Source organism: Eriocheir sinensis, chromosome 43 (assembly GCF_024679095.1).
Source record: "Eriocheir sinensis breed Jianghai 21 chromosome 43, ASM2467909v1, whole genome shotgun sequence".
NCBI classification, from domain to species: domain Eukaryota; kingdom Metazoa; phylum Arthropoda; class Malacostraca; order Decapoda; family Varunidae; genus Eriocheir; species Eriocheir sinensis.
The window spans coordinates 8,081,893-8,100,689 of NC_066551.1; the positions used below are offsets into that span (position 1 = coordinate 8,081,893).

Genomic DNA, 18,797 nt, shown 5'->3' on the forward strand with positions numbered 1-18,797 from the left:
TCAGGTTGATAATTTCAGACGCTTGCGCCCCTCACATCACATCAACTATTTATAAGAGGCAAAAAGATCAGTGGCGTTCTAAAGAGAGTTTTTTTAAGTTCCTCCGCGTCACTCAGGTTGATAATCCCAGACCCTTCCGCCCCTAACATCACATCAACTATTTCTAAGAGGCAAAAAGGAGATCAGTGGCGTTTTAATGAGAGTTTTTTAGGTTCAAGATGCAGAAGAAGGGTCATACTACCACCGGGGTCACAAAACTACGCGTGGAAATGCTTAAAACTCCTACGAAAGCCTGGTCACGTGATCTTGGGCGCCGAAATATCTTAGAATATGGCCCTTTTTTTGTCTATTTTCTTCCGCGAGGCGAATTTTCAAACGCGTGTAAGCTCCCTTTGTCTTGCCTCTCACTCTCCGCTCAGCCTCGCCCGCTGGTAACATGAGCGAGGTCATTCACCCCTTGACCTTTACGTGTGCACAGTGAGGCGTAACGTCCATTGTATAAAGTTACGTATTGGTATTGTTTTTGTCATCTTGTCCTCGTCTGTCAAGTTGATCCGCTGGTTTGAACATAACTTGATTAATTGTTTCTGCTATCTGGGTTAAGCCTCGAGGGATCTGGCGACACTGTGTGTGTGTGTGTGTGTGTGTGTGTGTGTGTGTGTGTGTGTGCGCGCGTTTTCTTGAGGTGATACGACTTTCTGGGGTTGTATTTCATCCTCATTTTTGTTCTTATTTTATTTCCAGTTTGTCTACGTTCTTAATTTGTGCTCTTAACTTGGGTAGACTTATTTTCTTTTATTTTCCTAACTCTCTCTCTCTCTCTCTCTCTCCTGCGCCACCACCTCCTCCATCTTTTCAAACACACATTTTTTATTTCTCTCACTCTCTTTTCTTTACGTCTTTCCTGCTCCCATTCCACGTTTCTCATATTCTTCAATTTCCCAATCTTCCCGCCCCCTCCTTTCCTTTCATCGTTTTTATTATTATTATTATTTCTCTTTATTCTTCTCCGCCCTTCCCCGCATTTTATTTGTCTTCATTTTCGCTCGGTTTCTGCGACTCTCCTTTGTGAAGCTATTTTTTTACACTCCCTCTGTTGGTTTTATTCTCGATGGTGTTTCCCTTACGTGCTCTGTTTCTCTATCTATCTATCTATCTATCTATCTATCTCTATCTGTCTGTTCCCTGTTGCTTCATTTTCATTCATCTCATTTCCCTCTTTCCTCTTCTCTTTCTCCTGCAATGTATCTTCCTCGCTAGTCTGTTTCCTCGTTCCCTTATCTCTTCTATCTTTCCTCTATCTTTCTATCTATCTGTCTGTTCCCTATTGCTTCATTTTCATTCATCTCATTTCCCTCTTTCCTCTCCTCTTTCCTCCTGCAATGTATCTTTCTCGGTATCTGTTTTCTCATTCCCTTATTTCTTCTATCTTTCCTCTATCTTTCTATCTATCTGTCTGTTCCCTATTGCTTCATTTTCATGCATCTCATTTCCCTCTTTCCTCTCCTCTTTCCTCCTGCAATGTGTCTTTCTCGGTAGTCTGTTTTCTCATTCCCTCGGCTCTCTGTCTTTCCGTAATCCTCTTTTCCTGTCTCTCCCTCCCCTGGACGCAGCTTACCTGGCGCCGTGTCTCTAAGGGCCGCGGCTCAGGTGCTCCACGATACAGTGCAGGTACGAAAAGTGGATGGTGGAGGCGAGGGAAAGGGGGAAGGGGAGGGGAGAGGGGGAGTGTTTGTGAAGATAGGTCAGAGGTGGAAGAAAAGAAGAGAGGGGGCGTTTGAGTAGGTGGATTTGGGGGAGGAGGAGTGGAAAGGTGAGAAGGGGGAGTTAGGGAAGGAGTGGGGGGGTTAAGAAAGGGGAGGAGGAATGTTTTAGAAAAGGTGAGAAGGTGGAGTTAGGGAAGGAGTGGGGGGGTGGAGTGTTAAGAAAGAAGGAGGGGGAGAGAGGGGAGCAGTGTTTGTGAAGGTGGAGGAGAGGAAAGAGGAAAGTTGAAGAAGGTGAAGAAAGGGAGATGAAGAGAGGTAGGAAAGATGAATGAGGGGTTAGGGGAGAAGTGGAGGAGAGTGGAGTGTTAAGGGAAGAGAAGTGGGAAGGGGGAGGGAGTATTAGGAAAGGTGGATAGGAGGTGGAGAGGTAAAGAAGGAAGATGGGGGAGAGGGGTGGAGTGTGTGGGAGGGTGGAAGGGGGTGGAGGGGAGTATTAGGGAGGTGTGTAGGCGGTGGAGAAGAGCAGATTAGGATTATGTTTTGATACTCTTACAATATCCATTTCCACCTCCTCCACCTCCACCTCCTCCACACGCAATCCACCAAACGCCTCCCACTTGCTATACTAAATCTACCTTCCTTTCTATCTACTTACCTGGCTATTTATACCTACCTACCTACCCACCTATCTACCTACACACACACACACACACACACACACACAAACACAACCACATCTTTCCTTCAGAGTACACAATATAATATGAAAGGGGAGTAGGTCAAGGAGGGGGGTGGGGTGGAGAGAGAGAGAGAGAGAGAGAGAGAGAGAGAGAGAGAGAGAGAGAGAGAGAGAGAGAGAGAGAGAGAGAGAGAGAGAGAGAGAGAGAGAGAGAGAGAGAGAGAGAGAGAGAGAGAGAGAGAGAGAGAGAGAGAGAGAGAGAGAGAGAGAGAGAGAATAGAAAAAAAACATTTAAACAGACAACTAAAGATAACACACACACGCACACACACATTCAACCCATCCCTATTCCCTATACACACACACACACACACACACACACACACACACACACATTCAACCCATCCCAATACATACACACACATACACACACATTCTACTCTTCCCTATACATACACACATACACACACACACACACATTGTCTTTCACCTCTTCCATCACCTCCTCCCCAATCATCAGACACACACACACCAGCACCACCCAAAGACTCACCACCAAGCATGAGTGTGTTGAGCCAGCAGCCAGGCTTCACCACGCACACCACCAGCACGCCCGCCGCCGCCACCACCGCCAGGGCAATGAAGATGATGCCCACGCGGTTCCAGAAGGTGAGGGTATACATCTGCGGGAGGAGAAACACGACATTAGGTAAGAGAAATAAAGGAAGACTGAGAAGTATATGAAGAAGGAGAGACATGGAGTCGATTTCACAGTTCAACACAGTGTCTTCGTAACAGCCCGAACCAAACTAAAGAATCCCATACAATCCAAAACGGTGAGGTCTTCGATGCCACACTAAATACAAAAGACTTTTCCTGTATAGTTTCGTCAAATTTGTGAACTTAAATATAAACACCAGTCACTATACAAGGAAATTTCGAAGGCTCTGGTATTGGTTTGGGAGCTTACTAACCCGTCATGGGGAACTGTGAAACTGGCCCATGGATATTAAAGGCGGGTGCAATGACAGAAGGAAGGGACATCATGGGTCGAAGGAGGAAAGGCGATACGAACAGAGGAAGGAGACAATACAAAGGAGAGATAGAACTCCGTGGAGGAATGGAACGACAGAAAAGAAAGTTAAAAAAATAAATAAAACAAAAGACGAGAAAGAGAAAAAAGAGGATAAAGAAGAGACGGATTTGAAGGGGAGAGGAAGAACAGAAGGGAGAGAGATAAAGGCAAAGAAAAGAAAAGACAACGCAGAACAAAAGGAAATAAAACAAAATGAAGGACGAAGAAAATAATATAAAGAAAAACTGAAAGGGATTTGAAGAGGGACGAGAAAGCAAAACAGGGAGGGAGATGAAAGACAAAAGAAGACTATGGAAGAAAGGGAAGAAAAGAAGATGAAAGAGGGAGAAATAAAGATAAAGGAGAAACATGGATTCGAGGGATGATGGGAGGATAGAGAAGGGAGAAAGATGAAGGACAGACTAAAATAAAAGACGATGCAGAACAAAATAAACGATGAAAAGAACAGAAGATAAAGGAGAAGGGACAGGGATTCGAAGGGGGGGGGGGGGGATGGAAAGAGTAAAAAAAGGGATATAAATGAGAAAAGAAGAGGAGAAAAAACGATGGGAAGAAAAGGAAGTATGATGAAGAGAGGATGAAGGAAAGGATGATAGGATTTGGAAGAAGAAAGGAAGACAGATACGAAAGGAAGACAAAGGGAAGAAGGAAGGGGACAAAGAAATTAGAAGAAAAAGAGATACAGATAAAAAAAAATTAGAAGGGAGAAGAAAAGTCGAAGAATGAAGAAAGGAGAGAGAGATGATGGAAGATAAGAAGAGGGGAAGTAAAGAACCAGATGATAAACGATAAGAATAAAGAATAACGAAGAGAGAGAGAGAGAGAGAGAGAGAGAGAGAGAGAGAGAGAGAGAGAGAGAGAGAGAGAGAGAGAGAGAGAGAGAGAGAGAGAGAGAGAGAGAGAGAGAGAGAGAGAGAGAGAGAGAGAGAGAGAGAGAGAGAGAGTTTTAATTGTAACATATGTTGGGTATAAACGTAGAAACACAAACGCGTAGGAGGAGGAGGAGGAGGAGGAGGAGGAGGAGGGACTGAGGAAGGAAGGGAGAAGAGGAGTTACATCTGGATGGGAAAGAAAACGGTATCAAGGGAAGGGAACAGAAGGGTACGTACGAAGGGAGAGAGGGAGGGAGAGAAGGGGAGGAGAGGGGAAGAAAAAGCTCATTAAGGCCAGATAATTCTTTGAGGAAGGTGAGGGGAAGGTGTGGGGAAGGTGAGGGGAAGGAAGTTTTCAATGGTGGTCTAGCAGGAGATAAAGGAGTAATTGCGGTCTTTAAAGAGGGCAGCAGCTTCCCCTCGCACATCCCCCTTCCCCTCCATCCCCCTCAACGCGAGCAGAAGCCGAGGGAAGAATAACCGGCAAGGGGAAGAGAGGGAAGTGAAGTAAAAATGAAAATGTTGCGGTTAAGAAAGTCTGCATGGGAGGAAGGGAAAAGGAGGAAGAAGAGGAATAAGAAAAGTTGAATGAGGAAAATTAAGATAAGGAGAAGAAAGGAGGGAGAACAAGAAGAAGGAATATGAAAAACTGAAGGATGAGAAACAAGAAAAGGAAAAGAAAGGAGGAAGAAGAGGCAGTAAAAGGAGGAAGACGAGGAATAAGAAAAACTGGAGAAGGAAAAGTAAGAGAAGGAAAAGAAAGGAGGAGGAAGACGAGGAATAAGAAAAACTGGAGAAGGAAGAGTAAGAAAAGGAAAAGAAAGGAAGAAGAAGAGGTAGTAGGAGGAGAAAGACGAGGAAGAAGAAAAACTGGAGAAGGAAGAGTAAGAGAAGGAAAAGAAAGGAGGGGGAGAAGGAGTAGGAAAAGGAGAAAGCCGAGGAGGAGGAATAAGTAAACCGGAAAAGTAAGAGTTAAAGAATGAAAAAGGAAGAAAAAGGAAGAATAAAAAAAGCTAAAGGAGGAAAAATAAGAAAAACTGGAATAAGAGGAGTGAGAAAAGAAGAAACAGGAGGAGGACGGGAAGGAGAAGGTACAAGAAAAGCTGAAGAAGGAAGAGGAATAAGAAAAATAAGAGGATGAGTGAGAGGAGTAAAGGAGAGGAGAAAGAGGAGGAGGAGAGGGAATAAGAAAAGCTGAAGAAGGAAGAGGAATAAGAAAAATAAGAGGAGGAGGAAGAGGAGTAAGGAAAGGAGAAAGAGGAGGAGAAGGAATAAGAAAAGCTGGAGGAGAAGGAAGAGGAGGAGGAAGAAAACCTGAAGAAGAAGGAATAAGAAGACGAGAAAGAGGAGGAGGAGGAAGAGGAGGAGGAGGAGGAGGAGGAGGAAGAATTAAATGAAGGCAAATGAGCTGAGGACGTCCAATAATCTCTAATGAACGCGTGTCTATTAAAAGGATTATTAGGAGGACAGTTTTAGGAGACCCGAGAGATTCCGAGGGAGTGTCTTGACTGCTGATTGCCTGCGCGTGTGTGTGTGTGTGTGTGTGTGTGTGTGGCGCACACAAGTGTTCTCATCTGTTTTTTTTGTGTCAGTATGTATTTGTATCATGTATTTGTTTTCTCTCCTCCTCCTCCTCCTTTCCACAGCTCCTCTCCTCTCCTCTCCTCTTTTCTTCTCTCTCTCTCTTTTCCTTTCCATTCCATTCATTTCATTTTCTTTCCTTTCATTTACTGCCCTGTCCTCTCCTCTATCATTACCACATCACCATCACCAAACCAACAACAACTAGAATAAAAACCAGACACTCCCAAGACCGAACGAACAGGAGGTGGGAATGCCAGAGGGGAGAGGAAGGGAAGACGAGGTGACAGGAACACACGACACCCGCCACAGCACAGCACGTCAGCAGTACACGTGAAGGAGACGGTGAGGAGAGGCCGGTTGATAGGGACATGACTGCTTGCATGTGTAATTAGTGTTAGTGTAGGTGCGAGAGACAGGTGTTAAGAGGGAAGGTAAGGGAGGGGAGGTGGAGGGAGGGGAGGTGAAGAGAAAGCAGATGGAAGGGCAGGTAAGGGAAGGATTGCTGGAGAGAGGGCTGGTGGAGTAGGGAAGAGTGGAAGAAGGGGAGGTGGAAGGAGGGACTGGTGGAGGTAAAGTGGAGGAAGGGCAGGTAAGGGGAGAGCTGCTGGAGGGAGGGCTGGTGGAGTAAGGAAGAGTAGAAGAAGGGGAGGTGGAGGGAGGCTGGTGGAGGGAGGGAAAGTGGAAGAAGGGCAGGTAAGAGAAGGACTGCTGGAGGGAGGGCTGGTGGAGGAAGGAAGAGTGGAAGAAGGGGAGGTGGAGGGAGGCTGGTGGAGGGAGGAAAAGTGGAGGAAGGGCAGGTAAGGGGAGAGCTGCTGGAGGGAGAGCTGGTGGAGGAAGGAAGAGTGGAAGAAGGGGAGGTGGAGGGAGACTGGTTAAGGGAGGAAAACTGGAGGAAGGGCAGGTAAGGGGGAAGCTGCTGGAGGAAGGGTAAGTAGAGGGAGTGCAGATGGAGGGAGGGCTGGTGGAGGGAAGAAAATTGGAGGGAGAATTGGTGGAGGGAACGTAAGTGGAGGGAGAGAAGGTGGGGGGAGGCCAGGTGGAGAGGGTGTGAGTCATCAACACCACATGTGAGGCCTCGTATAGCCCACAAGGAGGCCGGTTTGGTTTGACTATGGAGGTGCTTTTTCCGACCACTTATTTATTATTTTTTTTAGAGCCAAGGAGACAGTTCAAGAGCGTACAGAAAAATAAAAAATAAAAAGCCCGCTACTTACTGCTCCTGAATAGAGGTCAAAGGAGTGTTGCTTGCTTATTTACTGTTTACTGGATCTCCATTTTAGCTAATTGGACTCCTATTTTTATTTCTACTGCTCCTTTTTGGTTGACTTGACATATTAGATCTTTTTTTCTCGTATTTCTGTTTGGGTAATTTGATACAAGATTTTTTTTTTCTCATATCCCATTTTCAGTAATATCACACACAAGATATTTTTTTCTCATATCCCATTTTCAGTAATATCACACACAAGATATTTTTTACTCATATCTCATTTTCGATAATATCACAAACATTTTTTATTTTTTATTATGGAATCGTGATGTGTATTTGTTTTAAGTTTACTAGATTGACCTTTCTCACTTTTCTCCCTTTCCGGCATCAGCTGTTCACACACTCTTTTTGTCGCTCTTCTTATGTACCAGCATGATTAATTAATTTGCTGGATACGATCTTTGAACTCCCTGAAGGTGATTTATATTCTCGTAAAACTCGACGGATTTCTTTCTATTTCCTGTAGCATTTTATTTTCTTATCTCCTCTTCTATTAACTTTTCGTCTTCTGGAACTCTCTGAACGTGATTTATATTCTTGAGTAACAACGGATTTCTTTCCATTTCCTTTATTTTTTTTTATCTGTCTTTTGGAACTCTCTGAACGTGATTTATATTCTTGAGTAACAACGGATTTCTTTCCATTTCCTTTATTTTTTTTTATCTCCTCTTCTATTATCTTTTCACCTCTACAGTTCTCTTCCTTCGTCTTCTGGAACTCTCTCAAAGTGATTTATATTCTTGAGTAACGACGGATTCCTTTCTCACTTCCCTTCTCTTCCGTGCAAATATTGGTCTACATGTGGATGATTAGATGGGTGAAGTTTTAATTTTTTTTTACAGCAAAGGAGACAGCACAAGGGCACACAAAAAAAGAAACAATAATAAAAAAAAGCCCGCTTCTCGCTGCTCCTGTAAAGACTCCGAAGAGGTGTCCGAAAGGGGAGTCAATTACGTGTTCTGACGGATATTCTTCTAAACGGATTGGCTATTACCTCGTGCAGAAAGTAAATTCCACAGGTAAAGCTCGTTCCTTCATCTGCAGCCACATTTCGAAACAAACTCCTGGTTGTTTTTCTTTCTCACCTGTGCCTGAACCCCGATAACCGGACACATATACGGTCCTTCCTCTCTCCCTCTGACGCATATGTGTGTGGGGGGGAGGGGAAGGGGGAGGAGAGGGGTGATGTGAATGTGTGTGTTGGGGAGGAGGGGAGTGTGTGTGTGTGTGTGTGTGTGTGTGTGTGTGTGTGTGTTTGCAGTGACTAATAAATGGCTTGAAATTCCTCGGTGTGAAGTAAAACAATTTATTTTTGCTTAATGGCTTCCCGAACACACACACACACACACACACACACACACACACACACACACAGACCCCCCCCCCCCCCTCGCCACGAACCAGGATATGCTCTCGATGAAATAATGAGATGGAAGTTAAAAAGGCGACGACGACAAGAAGAAGAAGAAGAAGAAGAAGAAGAAGAAAGAGAACTAACAAGGCAATATTCGAGCGATCATTCTTCCGCGAGTTCCAGAAAGAAGAAGAGGAATAAGAATGAAAATAATAACAACAACAACAATAAGAGGAATAAGAATGAAAATAATGATAATAACAAGAATAATGAGAAGAATAAGAATGAAAATAACGATAATAAAAAGAATGATGAGAGAAATGAGAACAACAAGGAACACAATTTAATAAAGGAGCTTATAAGGGAAGGAGAGAGAGAGAGAGAGAGAGAGAGAGAGAGAGAGAGAGAGAGAGAGAGAGAGAGAGAGAGAGAGAGAGAGAGAGAGAGAGAGACACGAATGGGGGAGGAATGGCGAGTGGGGAGAATAGGGGGGGTGGGGGGGAGAGCGCTCAGGTGGTGCAGCTCAGTAGAAACACCTGCAGCATTTTTCTACTTACCACCCCACCCTCCCCCTCCTCCTCCTCCTCCCCTCCTCATCCTCATCTTCCTCCTCCTCCTCCGCACATTCACTTCCAACTCATCCGCTATTCTGCCATCACAAGTGTTCGTCGTACCCCCCTCCCCCCCCCCTCTTTGGTTCGTATCTCTCTTCCTCCGTTTATCTATCTGTCTATTTATCCATCTTCCATGTCCCTCTACTCCTTTTCCTTTCATATACTTCTACACCTTCCTTCCATTCCTCTTCCTTTGCTCCACTTTCCACCTTCCCGCCACTCCTCCGTCTTTCCTCCACTTCTCCATCCTCCTTCCACTCTCCTCCTTCTGTCCAAATCCTCTCTTCCTCTCACCCTTTTCTGTGTATGCTTGTGTTGCTATCCTACTCCTACTTCTACTTCTCTGTCTATTTATTCTTTACTCCACCCCCCCTCTCTCTCTCTCTCTCTCTCTCTCTCTCTCACACACACACACATCCGCTATGGCTGGGAATTTTCAAAGCTTAAACCGTCTTCCGCTCCCCCCCTCTCCCACCGTCCACTCTGCTCCCCCTTTACCTGACCCATGCAGTCGCGTTGGCAACCGAAACCAACAAACGGCGGAAAGGGATGCAAGAACAAAGGCGGCGAGAGCGACAGAAGCATGAAGATAGTCACACCACTGCAGTCTTGGTCACGTGTTTTCATTCCCTCGACTTCATGAATATATATTTTTTTACGTATGATTTCTGTCAACTGATACACAAAGACACACGAAATAAAACAAACGGAAGAGGATGCAAGAACAGAGGCAGCCAGGACAACAGCAGAGTATTTATTAGACTCATACCACTTCTACTGACTTGGTTTTTATTTTTTACGAATATTTTCTCGTCAGCTAAAACACAGACAAAGACTCAATACACAAGACACAGCAAACAAAGATACAAGACACAGCAAACAAAGACACATGATACAGCAAACAAAGCCACAAGATACAGCAAACACACGAGATTTATTTATTTATTTATTTTTTTTACATCAAAGGATACGACTCAAGGGCAACAAAAAGGGTACAAAAAAAGCCCGCTACTCGCCGCTCCCACAAAAGTAAAAAGTAAAGAGTAGCCAAAAGAGAGGTCAATTTCGGGTGGAGAGGTGTCCTGATACAGCAAACAATGACACAAGACACAGCAAACAAAGACACATGACACAGCAAACAAAGACACATGACACAGCAAACAGAGATACAAGACACAGCAAACAAAGACACAAGACACAGCAAACAAAGATACAAGACACAGCAAACAAAGACACATGACACAGCAAACAAAGATACAAGACACAGCAGACAAAGACATAAGACACAGCAAACAAAGATACAAGACACAGCAAACAGAGACACAAGACACAGCAAACAAAGACACAAGACACAGCAAACAAAGATACAAGACACAGCAAACAGAGACACAAGACACAGCAAACAAAGACACAAGACACAGCAAACAAAGACACATGACACAGCAAACAAAGACACAAGACACAGCAAGCAAAGACACAAGACACAGGAAACAAAGACACATGACACAGCAAACAAAGACACAAGACACAGCAAACAAACACACATGACACAGCAAACAAAGACACAAGACACAGGAAACAAAGACACATGACACAGCAAACAAAGACACAAGACACAGCAAACAAAGACACATGACACAGCAAACAGAGACACAAGACACAGCAAACAAAGACACAAGACACAGGAAACAAAGACACAAGACACAGCAAACAAAGACACAAGACACAGCAAACAAAGACACAAGACACAGGAAACAAAGACACAAGACACAGCAAACAAAGACACAAGACACAGCAAACAAAGACACAAGACACAGCAAACAAAGACACAAGACACAGGAAACAAAGACACAAGACACAGGAAACAAAGACACAAGACACAGGAAACAAAGACACAAGACACAGGAAACAAAGACACAAGACACAGGAAACAAAGACACAAGACACAGGAAACAAAGACACAAGACACAGCAAACAAAGACACAAGACACAGGAAACAAAGACACAAGACACAGGAAACAAAGACACATGACACAGCAAACAGAGATACAAGACACAGCAAACAAAGACACAAGACACAGCAAACAAAGATACAAGACACAGCAAACAGAGACACAAGACACAGCAAACAAAGACACAAGACACAGCAAACAGAGACACAAGACACAGCAAACAAAGATACAAGACACAGCAAACAGAGACACAAGACACAGCAAACAAAGACACAAGACACAGGAAACAAAGACACAAGACACAGCAAACAAAGACACATGACACAGAAGACAAGGACACATGACACGGCAAACAAAGACAGAGAAGCACCACTATTCACGTTCATTGTTTACGTTCCTCTGATAGGTCTTCTTTTCATAGCCCTTTGCTCTTATTACACGGAAGGACGGACGGACAAAGGAACGGAAGGACGAAGAGCATGTAATACGTAGTAGGTGAGAGTCCTTTCGGTTACGGTAAAAGGAACGTAACAAGTCATTTCGCAGCGACGTAAACACTGAATCATTCAACCATTTCACGTGCAAGCTGAAAATCAAAGGCAGAGGAAAACAGTAACTTCAAGCAACGAGAATTTCCATTTACATATCTGATCACACATTTTGACTAAGAAAGAAAGAAAGAAAGAAAGAAAAAGAAAGCAAACGAAAGAAAGAAGAATAAGTAAAGCTGGTCAAAGGTATAAAAAAAAAAAAACGCAATGCATTCCTCCAGTAAAAGAATGTAGGGATGAATGCCCGAAAGTGAGGTCAATTTTGGAAGGAGAGGTGTCTTAATACTACCTTCTTGTATATACAATTAAAATCAAGCATCTTATCGTGCGTGTACCGTTACCCGCGGCCTTTGAACCTTCACGCCAACATTATATATATCATGTGTATTTGGATCAGGAAGTACTAGGAAAGCAATTAACGTTACTCATACGGGAACTCATGTTAGGAGTGTAATTATATACGAACAAACAGTCACGCAAGCAGGCGGATGTGGAAGACGTTTGTTATCTGAGCGTATATGCCACGGGTCTGACCTTAATACAACATATCCCTACACAAAGGTCTCTCTCTCTCTCTCTCTCTCTCTCTCTGATTCGTTTTCTTTCTTTCTATTTCATTTTCTTTTTTCTTTCTTCCTTGTTTTTCTAGTTTCTTTCTTTCTTTCTTCCTTCTTTTCTTTCTTTAATTTTTTTTCTTTCTTACTATCCTTGTCTCACACACACACACACACACACACACACACACACACACACACACACACATTTCCAACCTAATTCCTTGCTTCTTTGCCCTCCGCCCCCCAATCAGCTACTACCCTCCTCCTCCTCCTCCTCCTCCTCCTCCTCCTCCTCAATTTAATGACGTGAACACCTTTACTAGAATATAAAAGTACTTCAACAGCGTACTCCTGCCACCGACATTAGCTAAAATTCGCTAACGATGTAACTGCTTCCAAGATTCCCTTCCTTCTTTTCCTTTTATATTTCCTTCTATTTTTCCTCCTTTTACTCATTTTTTTCCTTTTTTTTTCGTTGTTCCTCTTCGCTAACGACGTGAGTAATTGATTTCATGGCTCCCTTCCTTCTCTCCCTTTTTCCTTCCTTCTATTTTATCCTCCATATTTCATTTTTTTTTACTCTTTTCCTTTTCTTTATTATTCGTCTGCAATTTTTTTCCTTTTTCTTTTTGATATTTTCCTCTTCTCCTTCGTTTTCCTCCTCTCCATCCGTTTACTCTTCCTTCTAAATCTATTTCTTTATATTTTTACCAATCACCTTTTCTCCCCATTTATATTCTTCCTTTTAAAATACCACCGGCTCCTTATTCTTGCCCTCCTCCTCCTCTTTCTTCTTCAAATCATTACTATTATTATTACATTTTTTACCTATTATTTTTTCCCTTCCTTTCAGTACCACCACCACCACCACCACCTCAGGCTTGCGTCACCAAAGCCACACCTGCCGGTCTGTACAGGTGTGTGCGCGACAAGTGTGGTGCCGGCAGCTGGCCTCCACGTATGCGCCTTACACCCACACTCGCTTGTTTGTACAGGATTTTGGTCAGTACTAAGGAATCCAGAGGTGTGTGTGTATATGTGTGTGTGTGTGTGTGTGTGTGTGTGTGTGTGTGTGTGTGTGTGTGTGTGTGTGTGTGTGTGTGTGTGTGTGTGTGTGTGTTCTAGTGTGCGTGTGTGTGCGTGTCAGTCTGTTTATGCAACCTTCTCCTTCAACATGGATGGAAATGCAAGATAAATGAATATTCAAACTGCAAATCCACAACCTTCGCCAAACTAGAAAATAACACCATTGTCATAACTCAATGCTAAGCCCCCTCCCTTCCCCTCACCTCCACAACCTCCCCACACAAAACACGAGCTTGATGTGATGTCGGAGTTCACAGGAAAAGGTCGTAAGTACGCTCGCCGAGGCCTCTAACTTCTGCGAAAAGCCGCGCTAATACCCGACACAGTGGCGAGGGATTGACTGAGCTCCGCCTGTTTGTATATCGGAGTGGATTATGCCAGGAAAAAGATGGCGGAATACAGGAGAGTAAAGTAAAACAAGAGAAATGAGAGAAGAGGAGAGGAGATGAGGAGGAGGAAACGAGAGATGAGATGAGATGAAAGGATAAAAGGAGACAAGATAATGAAAGAAGAGGATATGAAAGAGCAACAGGGAAACTAGATAAGGAGATAAGACCAAAGAGAAGACTGTAGAAGAGGATACAAGTAGACAGATGATAGAGTAGAAGGGAGGAGGAGAGGATAATAAAGCATAATAAGGAAAATGAAAGAAGAGGAGAGTAGAAGAAGGGAATGAGATGACGTGAAAGGATAAAACGAGAGAAGATATTGAAAGAAAGGAAGAAATGAAAGTGTAAGAAGGAAACGAAGAAAGGAGATAAAAGAGAAAAAGAGTAAAGCATAACAAGGAAAATGAGAGAAGAGGAGAGGAGAAGAGAAGAGGAGGAAATGAGAGGAGATGAAGTGAGAGGATTAGAGGAGAGAAGCGTAGATAAAATAACACTACAGGAAATGGAATTGTAAGAAGGAGAAAGAAGATAAAGCGAAAGAGAAATGCAGAGGAGAGAAAGGATGATAGGAGAATAGGAAAGATAATAAAAGAGTGGGAGGGAAAAGAGGAAAGGATATAAACGGAGGAGAAAGGATGTAGAAAAGGAGAAATAGAGAGAGAGAGAGAGAGAGAGAGAGAGAGAGAGAGAGAGAGAGAGAGAGAGCGAGAGAGAGAGAGAGAGAGAGAGAGAGAGAGAGAGAGAGAGAGAGAGAGAGAGCGCAACATGCAGAGAGGGAAGGGTATTAGAGTGAACAAAACGAAGCCGAACAGAACTGGTATAACAGCCTTGTCAGCGGAGTAAAAGTGCTGCAGTTAAGCCGATTATTGAACATTATAACATAGCAGAGCAGCCGGCGGGAGGAGGAGGAGGAGGAGGAGGAGGAGGAGGAGGAGAGGAGAGCGCTGGGAGCTTCAAATAGAGAGGATTGTCATTACACTCTCTCTCTCTCTCTCATTCCATATCATATTGCCAAAACCATCTTATTATCATTATCATCTTTTGTAATTACTATCTTTCATTATTATCTTTTATCATCATCTATCATTATTTTTTACTTTTTTTCCCCTTTTATATCACAATTTAGTTCCCTCAAGTTATTTATTTTTACTTTTCTTTTTCCTTTCTTTTTTCCAGTCCGTCCGGTTGGCTTCACTCCACAGAGGCGGGTTCCCAGAGTTGATTCTTCATACCACTTTCCTCTCCCTGCGTCCTTTCACAGTTGTGGGGAGACTGACACCTGAGCGTCGAGGGCTTACGGGAAGGCAGCGTGTGTGCGAGACAGCCGACGGAGGGGGGGAGAGAAGCAGGAGTGAAAATTAAAAGATCTCCCGCCGAGTTCCTCCTCCTCCTCCCTGCGCCGTGAGGAGTAGGAAATATTTTTTGACAAAGTTTTCGCAGCCAGTCAGAACGGCGGCGCCAAAATAACTCCCGGGTCGTAGTTTCTCCGTGTTTACTAGCGCTGATGGCTCTCTCTCTCTCTCTCAATCCAGCGATTTATCTATTTATTATCTACTCCTTCATCTATCTATCTATCCTCCTATCACTTGTCTATCCATATATGTCCATCTATCCTTCTATCTGTCTACCCCTCTATGTATGTATGTATGTATGTATGTATGTATGTATGTATGTATCTATCTATCTATGTATCTATCTATCTGTCTATTCATATATCCGTCCACCATTACATCCGCATATCTCTCTCTCTATCTCAGTCCATCACTATTTTTTCCTGTCAAACTGCTGCTGTCCCAGATTCGAAACGGCAGGAAAAAAAATATTCATGTAAAACTCGGATGAAACACGAATGAAACACGGAACGTTCAGACACGAGTTGGCAGCATCAATGAAAACGCCGCCGTCCAGTCCTCATTCTTTTACTCTCGTTCCTAAATATACATACATTCCGATTTTTCACGTACGTTTTTATTTTTTATTTTTGTTTGATTCCGACGCGTCACTTTCATAACTGTTCTGCTTTTCGTCCTTCGTGCTAACTTTTTTCTTTCACGACACATATTCACCAGGTAGTGTTAATGTTTCCTTTTCTTCTGTATTTCAATTCTCGTTCCTCAAATATTAATCCATTCGCTTCTCACACCTTTCTGTAACTCTTTTTAATAACTTCACTGCTTTTAGTCCTTCATATTTCTCTCTTTTTCACGTTACAAGGGTGTTCATCAAGCAGTGTTAATATTTTCTCTTTCCGTATCTAATTTCTCATAACTCACTCATTTCATTCGCTTCCAATTCCCCTTTTTCGTTCCTCTTTCCTTCACACCTCTTTTCACGACACAAAGAAATCCACCAGGTATAAGCAATTTTCTTTTCCTCCGTATCTCAGTTCTCGTTCCTTATACACTCATTCATTCGCTTCTAACTCCTTTTTGTAATCCATTTTAATAACTTCACTGCATTTCGTCCTTCTCTTTTCACGACACAAAGAAATCCACCAGGTATAAGCAATTTTCTTTTCCTCCGTATCTCAGTTCTCGTTCCTTATACTTTCATTCATTCGCTTCTAACTCCTTCTTGTAATCCATTTTAATAACTTCACTGCATTTCGTCCTTCATACTTCCTTTTCACGTCACAAGGATATTCAGGTAGTTAGTATTTTTTCTTCCTCCGTATCTCAATCTTCGTTCCTCAAACACTCATCTGTTCATCTGCTTCTAATACCTTTTTTGTGACCTCTTATAATAACTTCATTGCATTTCGTCCTTCATACTTCCTTTTTTCAGGTAGTGTTAGTATTTTCTCTTCCGTAACTCAATTCCCTTTCCTCAAACACTAATCTGATTTGCTTCCAATTCCCTTTTGTAACCCATTTTCTAGTTCCTCATATCTCCCTTCATTCTTTCTTTTTTTCACGACACAAGGATTTCCAGTTAGTATTCATGTTTTTTTCTTCTTCCATATCTCAATTCTCGTTCCTCAAACACTCATTCTTTCATTCGCTTCTAGTTCCTTTTTTTAACCCATTTTCTCATTTATCATTTCTTCCTTCATTCCTCTTTGCTTTCCTTCCGTGCCTCATCTCTTCTCACATTTTCCCTTCACTTCCTCTAATCTTCTCCCTTTCTTACTCAGCTAGGATAATACACAAACACAAACAAACACATACACATACAGGCCCCTCCCACACACACATCATCAAACCCACCAACCCATCCATTACTTCTACAGCCACACCTAACATTATTTTCACTCATTCCTGCGTCTCTACTTTAGCCTCCCTCTCTCTCCCTCTCTTCCACCACCGCCCCATTAGCCAGGCACGCACACACCACCACCAGACAGACCCCAACCACACCACCACCTCACCAGCCACAAAGCTAACGATATTCCTGAACCCTTTAATATCCTCGCCTCCACACTAATGCCTATCCCTTCTAGTCCCTTTCAGCGACCTTCACGCAGAGCCACAACACCGCCATATGGACAGTCCCTAATGCGTCCCACTAAAGAAAATATGAAGTAGTTACCGTGGGAGATAGGACCCAAACTGCTGTGGTCAATAAAGGAAATGGAGGTGTATGGGTGAGGAGAAGAATTGCAGAGGTGAAAGAATAAAGGAAGAGAAGACAAGGCAATGAAAGAATAAAGAAAATGAATGTTCGAAAGGGGGAAGAGGAAAGGAAATCAGATGAGAGGTGTAGAAATGAAAGGATAATATAAGAGAAGGGAAAACAACGAAAGAAGTATGGAAGGGAAGACAAGACAATGAAAGGATAGAGAAAATGAATGTTTGAACGGGAGAAGAGGAGAGGAAACCAGATGAGAGGTGTAGAAGTGAAAGGATAATAGGAGAGAAGGGAAAACAGCGAAGGAAGAGAGGAAAATAGAGTAATGACAAGCGGTGGAGGACAGAACGAAGGTTAGGTTACTATTATCATCATTATTATTAAAAGAGACTAAACAGGTATAGAGATGGAGACTTGCGGACACTATAAGCTGCTTGTTCAGACGCCCCCAAAACACCTAAGACGTAAAGAAAGAAAAAAAATGAAAGTGAAAGTGAGAGGAGGAGAAAGAGGACGAGAGGAAGAGAGGAGGAAGGAGGCGGACTAAAAGAAAGAGGTAAATAATGATACGAAAAGATACAGACTTGCTTCAGAGTGTAAGATAAGGCTGAAGGATGCGAGCGATAGTGTTAGGAAGTGAAAATAGAGGATAGGAGATGGCGGGGTGCAGGGGTATAGGGGTAGGGTAATAAGTAGCTTGAAATACACAACAAACAAGTAAAAAATCAAGAGGTATAGGCAGTGAAGTGGATGAGTGGGGAAGGAATGGTCTGTCCTAATGAGAGGGAGAGGACTTGGGAGGAAGTGCGGGTTCATCCTAGCGCCTCTTGAAGCGACATTCCACACCCGCGTCGCCATCTGCGGCCGCAAACAACAGCTGGTGCTTCACTCTCCTCCTCCTCCTCCTCCTCCTTGTCTTTCGTCTCCTCTCCTTCCGTTCATCTTATTCTCCCGTTTCACTTTCTTGTCTTTCGCTTTCTCTTCTTCCTTCTGCATCTTCTTCTTTTCTTCTTTTTTCTTCTTCTTCTTCTTCTTCTTCTTCTTCTTCTTCTTCTTCTTCTTCTTCTCCTCCTGTTCCTCATCTGGCTCAGCTTACTCTTCCCCGCCATTTCAGATGATAAACTTAAGAACAAACTACCTTCATACATTCTCCTTTCCTCCTACCCTCCCTGCCTCACTCCCTCCTCTCTCCCTCACTCCCTCCCTCCCTACACGAACCTAACACCTTACATCGAGGGGCGTCCGATAACCAAACTTCAAAGCCCAAACAATCCTGCTCTGCTTGTTTCTACACTCCCTCAGGGCGGTGGTGATTCTGCATGCCTTGTCGGACGCCCAGACGCACCTCGCTCCCTCTGAATAAAGCGCAAAGGCTGAATAACTTACGGCCAGACAAAAATAGAGGAAAAGCCAAGGACGCGGGGAGGGAGACTGCGAGAAAATAGTGAGGCGGACTGAAAGAAAACGAGAGCGAGAAACAAAGACACGGAGAGAAAGACTTGCTTCAGATTGTAAGGTGA

The 18,797-nt window shown here is 43.4% G+C and overlaps 2 protein-coding genes across 3 annotated transcripts in view; one reads left to right on the forward strand and one right to left on the reverse strand.

Moving 5' to 3' along the window:
• Positions 1-18,797, reverse strand: part of LOC127010428 (synaptotagmin-1-like) — a 79,596-nt gene that overhangs the window by 39,725 nt on the left and 21,074 nt on the right. For both annotated transcript variants that reach the window (XM_050884520.1, XM_050884521.1), the window contains exon 3: positions 2,939-3,068. In XM_050884520.1, the coding sequence (XP_050740477.1) occupies positions 2,939-3,068 (130 nt within the window). The remainder of the gene's footprint in view (positions 1-2,938; positions 3,069-18,797) is intronic.
• On the forward strand, positions 10,808-11,449 carry LOC126980207 (probable elastin-binding protein EbpS). Its single transcript, XM_050829841.1, has one exon. It carries the CDS (start codon positions 10,808-10,810, stop codon positions 11,447-11,449), a length of 642 nt encoding a protein of 213 aa, XP_050685798.1.

Excerpts from the sequence above, each read along its gene's own strand:
- LOC126980207 (XM_050829841.1), top strand. The coding sequence starts at position 10,808 with ATGACACAGCAAACAGAGACACAAGACACAGCAAACAAAGACACAAGA.